This window comes from Oncorhynchus gorbuscha, linkage group LG10 (genome assembly GCF_021184085.1).
Source record: "Oncorhynchus gorbuscha isolate QuinsamMale2020 ecotype Even-year linkage group LG10, OgorEven_v1.0, whole genome shotgun sequence".
Taxonomy (NCBI): Eukaryota; Metazoa; Chordata; class Actinopteri; order Salmoniformes; family Salmonidae; genus Oncorhynchus; species Oncorhynchus gorbuscha.
In genome coordinates, this window is record NC_060182.1 from 34,549,093 (window position 1) to 34,558,070 (window position 8,978).

Sequence of the window (8,978 nt, forward strand, 5' to 3'; positions counted from 1 at the left end):
AGAATGACTTGGTCATAGAAGGTAAACACATTGCTCTTTATTTTCTCAACAACAACATAATGAAAGTCTTTGTTCTTTTTTTCTGCAGTGACCAGCAACAGTCTGGAAAGACCCGTTTAAGGCTTTGATTCTGGTATGTGTGTTTGAGGTACAGCCCAGCCAAACCAGTATGGTTTGATGGATGAATCCAGACCAGAACACTGTATAAGTTAAGCCGTGGTGTTATACACAGGCTCAACAGATAGCACCAACATGGAGCCGTGGCTTCATAGTTCTGTGGCTATGTGGAGATACTGTATTCATCTGCGTGCTAACAGGAGAATTGAGTTAACTGGACAGCATCTTTCTACAACACAATATCATATGAACCCCAATGTACAACATACACATGTGCACCCGCTCCTCACATAAAATTGCTCCCAGTTTCAGCCTCTCAGCCACATGGTTCTGTCTTCTTCTTCTGGATTTGAAGTTAATACGCTCAATTTTTAGTGCTAGACAGATAGAACACTTATTTATGGAGCAATGACAACCTAGATACACACAAAGCACATACTGTATCATCATCATGAAGATTGAGAGAAATCTAAACTATTTTATACATGGCATCCGGAGTCCAGACAAGTTAGACATAATATAGCAATCCATGGTGCAGCAATCCTGCACATTCTGTATCCAGCCTACTTTCTATTTGTTGTACTACACGCATGTTGTTGTAATACCACACCAACTGTAGAAAACATAGTGTACTGAACATTCATCTCGATCCATTTTTTCAAGTTCCCTTGCTCTTTAGAAATCGTCCTATGGATTTTAGACAATTTATTAAGGCTTTGAGATTACTTAAACATGCATAAATAGCTATGACAAATCACACACAGCAGTAAGATATTACATTGTCATCTTCAGGTCAAAATGTCCTGTTCCAGTAGCTCAGATAGATGGATATGTATTAAGCATACCCATGTGACTTATTTACTGTTATGGTGTATTATCATCATAAATCAACAGAAATATTGTCATAGGTATTCATAAGGTTTAGGTATTGTCTCTAATGGTATTTGTCTTGGCTTGAGAGGACATTATTTTGAAGCACGTTCATTGAGGATGGTTTCTATCTGATTGACAGCTAGCCACAAAGCCCAGCTCCTCTTTCTGTGTCCCTCTGCATGTTCACTGATCCCTAACCTTTGACCCCTGGCCCATAACCCTCCCTGTACCATCCCCCTAACCTGAGAAATTATACTGACACCAATATACACACCTCACCTAGTCACCTACTTAAGCCACATTAGACATTGTGTATCTGTCCCAGACCTTTGATGTGAAAACATTTGGACACACTCCACCTCTCCATGTCAGATGCTTCACAACACCGACGGGCGACAGAGCAGAACTAGAGAAGAACTGATCCTCAGAGGGAGTTAGTCAGCTGTGTGCCACTGTGGGGCCTTACCGGCTGGCTGGAAGCCAGTTGAGTAACAGCACTCTCTGCGGTTCACACCGTGGTCTCATACTCCATCACCTCTGTGGGAGAGCCTAGACAGCGGTACTGGATCCTTGGTGTGACCGGAGCAGCACCTTCGAGCACCAGGATGGTTTTGCGCAGCCGGCGGTCGATGAAGTGGGCATCCCAGGCAGGGTACTTCTTCCTGGGCAAGTCAATACGGATGACTGGCCCCTCTGTACTAGGGGCAAGGGGTGGGAGAGTAGCCTTGACTCCTCTTTTAAGTGTTCGTACCAGAAACACGTCTGAATTAGCCCCTCCCATCTGCTCACGGTCTCCCCCTTTAGTCCTCTGCAGGGTCCTGGGGGGGCTGGCCACTACATCTGGAGGGAGAGAGGAAGCTGGGGAAAGGCAGGACTCCACTGCTATCTCCTCCGGCACCCCCCATCCCCACCCTGAGATAGGACCGTCAGGGTGCAGCAGGCAGTAGTATACAAACATAAAGAAGGTGCCCAGAGCGTAGCTACTGGCCACCATACACACTGTGAGCAGGGCATTGAAGTCTGACGTCTGTGGGGCGCGGTACAGATACCAGAATGTGGTGAGTGCCACGTTCTCAATAAATACAACCACACTGTAGACGAGCATACGGCAGCGTGTGCGCCCCTCCCTCACGCTAAACCAACAGAAAACATACACAATGCCGACCACCATGTTATAGATGATCTCCTCCCATTTGGACATGCAGAAGTCTGTTTCGCCTTGAATGATCCAGAATGTCATGATGCACCAATGGGCCACAATGAAGATACCAAAGTAGAGCTGGAATATGGAGGCGAATAGGGCAAAGGCCATCGTACGGGCTCCGATGGTAAACAGGTGCCACAGGATTTGCACAATGACGGCCTTGTAGGACATGGGCAGCTTGTCGTCCCGAGAGTCCCTCAGAACCTTCTGGTAGGAGGCGATCATCCAGGACAGGGACACCAGCGAGGCAGAGGCTGAGAGGCCTGGAGAGAGAGATAGAGGCAGGGAGAGACAGGAGGCAGGCAGAAAGAGAGAGAGACAGGAAAGAAAAGTAGAGGTTTAGCAGTGTAAAAGGGTCTGGCAGTCATGAGATTAAAAGAACTCGCTGCTGAGCTGAGTGTCATGTGAAGCAGAACGCTCCTTTGTAGTCTAAGGAATGCTTCAGGCCGGGGAAACATTCCTACAATCCAGACCAGTATGCCAGAATTTGTGTCAGCTTTCACCCATCTTGGTGTAGGCATTTTTAAATGAAGGATGTTGTGGATTGAAAATCTGGCAGTTCTGACTGAGTGATGTCACATTTGGGGGAGTTTCAGAGGGTGATGTCACTAGTGAGTGATTATTAAGGTATAGGCATAAGCAATATAAATGGGTTTGGGTATAGAATGTGTCAAGATACTGGATAGTTTGAGATGGTGATTAGTACAGTAAAGGACCTGTCAATGTCAAGGATAGGCCATCACAGTGGATTGAATTGGGGAGTTTGAGATGTTCCTGCCACTAGTAATTATTAATGTTCAGGACAGTATTTGTGTTCAGACCGTGACTCACCCTGCAGCGGGAGGACCTGACTGGCCTGGACCATGATGCTTAGCTGCAGGACCAGCTGGGGGGCACTCTTCAGGAAGGACTCCAGCAGGCGCAGCATGCTGATGTCAGCGCTCTCAAACATCATGCGCCAGTAGAAATGACGGCGCTCATGGTCCCCACGCCAGCGACTCTGCACCCCCAAGTACAAGGCATGGACATACCTGTGGAACATCAGACAGGAAGAGGGAGGTGGGGGGATAGGGACAGAGAGGGAAGGGCATGAGTATGATATTGGAATAATGTCACATTTTTTTTGCGAGAGAAGAATCTCTAGCTCTCAAGAAACACTCCATATCAATCTGTTTTATCCACATGACAGCACCATTCCAAGACAGATGGCTCATTGCAGCCTTAGTCCAGCCTCATTCTAGCAACTGAACTTCCAAGTCTCCAGACAGCCTGGGAGCTGTCACTCCATCCAGACAGAAAAACGGGTAATCGTTTGTCTCTTGGTAGAGTGCCACTGAGCCTGAATCAGTCTGGTCACTTCATCCTGTCTTCTCCAGGCTACAGAAGTGATCGCTTTGACAATATAAAATGATACTTTCTCATTTGACATCAACCTCTCTAAATGGAGTGACTGTTTTTGTCATGCGTCATTACTTCTGACTGATCGTGTAAAAGAGAAAAGTGTCTCTGTGATGGAGGAACAGGAAGTAAATGTGGCTTGGTGATGGCTAGAGGGAGGATGGGACAAAACAGAGCCCTGTCCTATAGTATCTCAATGAGCCCAGTGAACCAGGAGGGAGTTAGTATAACCCTTTCTGTTCTGGTTTCCTCTGCCTGGGGATGTCATATACACACAGCACATACATAAATGCATGCTTTTCTTTCCCACTGATGATTATTCTCATTCAAAGTGATCCAAAAGCATCCTGTCATGCCACTCCCATCTAATGTCATCCAAGCTGATTTAAATATAATGACAACATGCTTTGCTGACCCCAGAACAGCATCACTAGCCTTTACTCGCCTCTATCCCAGTGCATATGTCTGTCTGTCTGTCTGTCTGTCTGTGTATCAGTGACAGTTAATTCCAGAGTTAACACCTGAGGGTAAAACACTCAGTGGTAATCCTCTTTAATGTGCAGACACGCCAGTCCAAGACCAGCAGCATGGAACAGAGCACACACAACAGATTTAATGGCATTACAGCTAATACCACTTTGCCTCAAGAGATTTTCAATAGACTCCTCAGATGGGACTGTACCGTATCTCAATCTATACCAGGAAATAAAGAATATGTAAATCCTGCCCATGGAGTAATCTAAAATCAAATCAAAACAAATTGTATTTATCACATGCACTGAATTCAACTGGTGTAGACTTTACAGTGAAACACTTGCTTACAAACCTTTCCCAATGATGCAGAGTTTAAAGATACAGATGCAGTGAAAAAGAGCAGAAAACTGATTTTGCAAAGAAAGAACTGATGGTGTGGTTGTCTATTCAAACAGTGTTTCTACAGTAGATCATGTGCCGGCAGACTCATTCAAGTGACAGTGAATTGACCTGAAGGTCGATCCCTCACATGTAATTGACATACAGTTGCCTAGCTATGTAAACTTACTTTCTGTCCCAGGGGAACAATGATAGAGAGATAAAGAGAGAGAGAGAGGGTGGGGGATAGAAGGACATAGATAATTAATTATTTGCCTCTGAGGTCCATATCACTGGCTGCTGTGAATACTATTAGCCTACCAATCTTCTCACTACAGTTCAAGGCAACAGCTAGAGCCTGTCAAAACCAATCATCACAGACTATGGCTGATTCCAAGACTACTACTTCTGTATCTGTGGCTGATTCTGAAGACTACTGTATCTGTGGCTGAGTAGACCTACAGAGCAATATATCTGCACTGTGAAATGCAATGAGGCTAAGATATATTTGTTACATCCTCCTAACATGTCTAGCCTATTTTTCACAATAATTTTGGCATGCATGGCATAGATAGAAAATCCATAACATAGGAAAACCATGTCCTGAAATCCTAACACTCCCCATCTCACAGACCGACACTTTCACACTCAAACGATGGAAGAAAGACAAATGGGATGTGTGTGTTCATAAAACGAATGGTGTGGATGAGTAGACGATTTTCCCCGGGAGATTATTGACCTAGAAGCTCGTGAGGGGGGAGGAGCCTACAACTCCCTAATCTCGTTACCAGACGTCAAAGAAAGCGATACAAAAGACATATTGACTTTGTGAATAGAGTAGCCTTCTCTGGTCGAGTTTAGTTTAGGAGGGAAAAGGCTGACATTAGGAGATGTTTTAACAATAATGTTTCAAATTGAGCTGTTACAACAAACCCAAACATAGTAGCCTAGTAGGGATACAATAATGTTTTGATCACCATCTAAGCAGAACCCCGTGTCTCTCTCTCTCACACACACACACACACACACACACACACACACACACACACACACACACACACACACACACACACACACACACACACACACACACACACACACACACACACACACACACACACACACACACACACACACACACACACACACACACACACACACACGTTCAAGCCAGGACAGTATCCGTGTATGAGTGATCTTACCTCCAGACCTGTGCTAACTGAAATATATGGATGAAGCATTGAAAGAGCCACATAAAGGCTCTGCAGCAGCCCCGGGCGCCTCCCATAGTGCCGGTCGTAGGCAATGCCCCGACCGCAGCATCGCGGCCAGCGCCCCCTTGCTCGCTGTCCTTGGTGCTGAAATGGCTCTTCGCTCCGGATGCTGCGACCACGGCAGCTGCGGCTGTGCTACTGTCGTTGGTATCCGAATAATCATAGGCGAACCACCTAAAACTCAACACCTGAACCACCACAGATGGAACTATCACGAAGACCAGTGTCAATGCAAACCACCAGTAGTTCCGCCTGAGGTAGTAGTCCGCGGCCAGCCACAGGTCTGAGGCCCCGTCCGAAAAGAACACCAAAAGTGCACATATCGTCCAGCTACAGTCGAGGAGCGAGTAGCGCTTCCTAGCAGGTTGGCACTGAGGCGAGCGTTGAGCTGAACCGGACAGGCACTCGGGCGGGATGTCATTTCGCAACGAGACGGGTGCACCATCAGATTTAGCGGCCATGTTTGTTTTAGAGAAGAGAGTGGGCAAGGGAGATGAGAAAATGATGGAAGGGGGGAGGGGTCGCGTATATGTGTGAATGTCTGAGTGTGTGGGGGAGAAAGGGAGGGAGGAAAGGCGATTGGAGGTGGGAAAGCGAAAACGATATTTCATAATAAATCCAGACGAAAAATGTGATTTATTTAGCTTTACCATATGATAGAAAATTAACAGTAAAATGTTAGCACGCTAGATCATCATACGATTAATGATTGTGCGGTTTTCTTTAAGACTGCATTTGCACTGGCAGGAGGAGCCATGATGAAACAGTTGGACGTTTCATCGGTGCTGAACCGAACTGTGCTGAGATGGCCGTTTTGACAACACAGCACACGGATCATCAACTAGATTCAGCCCCGGGCCGATTTTATGTTGAGCGGATGGTCAGGGGCCCGGAACATAATTACAAATCATTTGTAGACTGCATATGTAATGTTTAGTTTGACTAAAATATAATCATTTCAAGCCTTGCTTATATTTGTATACGATCACCTGTCTCTCTATTATGAGTGGGAATGATCGGGAATAATTCAAATCACTTGGAGCTGAGTTCCTGGTGTTTTTACTGTCTTTTATGTCCAACAATGACCATTGAAAAAAAATGTGTGGGGGGGCTCAGAAAACTTGGGAGGCGAAATTAAATTACCAGTGCGCCGCCAGGTGGGGAAACCTAATTTAGCAGATGTTAAAATGTCATTTTGCAAGTGCATTCAGTACTTTGCTTTATATGAGTAGGCCTAATTTGCTGTAAAGGAGACTGTTGCTCCTCTGTGTAGTTAAGGCCTACATGATCCATGTGCCACAAAGATACTGTACTGGAAACATGTCTTAATAGATGACCTATTAAATACCAAGAAAGGCATACTATGATGGTGTGACACACATAGGCCTGTCAAACCTGTCTGAAAGCAGGCCCCTATTTAATGATGTATATTTTTAAATGTAACCTTTAACTAGGCAAGTCAGTTAAGAACAAATTCTTAATTACAATGAAGACCTACCCCGGCCTAACCCGGACGACGCTGGACCAATTGTGCGCCACCCTATGGGACTCCCAATGCCTGATGTGATACAGCCTGGATTCAAACCAGGGACTGTAGCGCATTAGACCACTGCACCACTCGGGAGCCCATGTCTCCTGGTACAGTCTGTAATTATACTGACACCTACTGGTGGCAGGGACGGACTTAGTGATTTGGAGGCCCCAGGCAGAGGCCAGGCAGAGGTGGCTTTCCAATTCACCCTCTGAATGGCACACCATGTCTCAATTGGTTCAAGGCTTAAAAATCCTTCTTTAACCTGTCTCCCCCACTTCATCTACACTGATTGAAGTGAATTTATCAGGTGACATCAATAAGAGATTTTATCTGTCACTTGGATTCACCTAGTCAGTCTATGTCAAGGAAAGAGTAAGTGTTCCTAAAGTTTTGTGCACTCAGTGTATGTATCCCAAGTATATGATGCTGTCCATGTCCTCTGCTTCGACAACAATGGCAGTATTATCAGCAGCACCTGTCTTTTTACTAAATAAATTTGTAATTTTTCTGTTCAAATGAAATCTTTTTTTTTTCTCTGCCCCGCTCTGAAAGCGTCTCATTGCTGCAACCTAATTTCAATCAGTCACTTTTACAATAATATCGTGTGAAACAATACTCGCAAACTCTTCAGGGTAGAATAGTATATTATTATAAACCAGTCCGTGGGTGATTCAATCGCAGACGGACATCAGGATATGCTGTGTCTCTTTTTACTGAGACATGGCTTACGTACACTTCATTCTTCTATTCCGTAAATCAGGGTGAGAGGCATGTTTTCTCAAACAATTCCTGGTGTATCAAAGTTAAAAACATTGCAACTGCTGTTCGCCCAGCCTGGAGTTTCTTGATGTTAAAATGCAGAACACACTATATGCAGAGGGAATGAATGTGTTATTATCATAACTGTGTACATACCGCTAGAAGCAAACACCAAGGCGGCACTCAATGAACTTCAAGGCTAGGCACACTGGATCCACTCCAATTTGCCTACATACCCCAACCAAAAACCTTGGATAAACGGAGATATCTGTACAATGTTGAAAGCCCGTACATCAGCATTTAATGTCAGCAGAATCAATCCCAATGATTCTTATTGGCTCCACATCCAAATCACACATCTGCACAAGAGAAACACCTATGTGAGAATGCTGTTCATTGACTACAGCTCAGCATTCAACACTATTGTTGCCACGCCCTGGGTCTGGACACATCCCTCTGCAACTGTATCCTGAACTTCCGAACGGGCAGACCACAGGCTGTGAGGATTGTGAACACTCTTAACACAGGGTCCTCCCAGGGGTGTGTCCTAAGTCCTCTACTCCCTACTTACCCATGACTGTGTGGCTTTGCACGACACCAACCCCATCATCAAGTTTGCTGATGACACAACGGTTGTAGGCCAGTTAACCAACAACGAGTCAGCCTATCGCGAGGAGGTAAGAGAACTGGCATTGTTGAATCATGACAACAACCTTTCCCTCAACATCAGCAAACCAAGGAGTTGATAGTTGATTTCAGAAAGCCGAGGAGGGAACATGCCCCATTCCACATCCCCGGGACTGCAGCAGAGTCACAAGTTCCTCGGAGTCCACATCACAGAGAACTTGTCATGGACCAACACCACCACCACTCACCAAGAAGGCACAGCAGCGTCTCTACTTCCTAAGGTCACTGAAGAAATTTGGCATGTCGCCCCAGGTCAATCAAATGTATTTATAAAGCCCTT

At 45.4% G+C, this 8,978-nt stretch overlaps 1 protein-coding gene across 1 annotated transcript; it reads right to left on the reverse strand.

The window, feature by feature from the left end:
- Positions 1 to 27: 27 nt before the first annotated feature.
- Positions 28 to 6,193, reverse strand: LOC124045120 (XK-related protein 7-like). The gene is made up of 3 exons (XM_046364360.1): positions 5,647 to 6,193; positions 3,026 to 3,225; positions 28 to 2,457 (listed from the first exon to the last, which is right to left on the reverse strand). The coding sequence occupies exons 1-3, from the start codon at positions 6,177 to 6,179 to the stop codon at positions 1,499 to 1,501; spliced, it is 1,692 nt and encodes a 563-aa protein (XP_046220316.1). The 5' UTR covers positions 6,180 to 6,193; the 3' UTR covers positions 28 to 1,498.
- Positions 6,194 to 8,978: the final 2,785 nt, after the last annotated feature.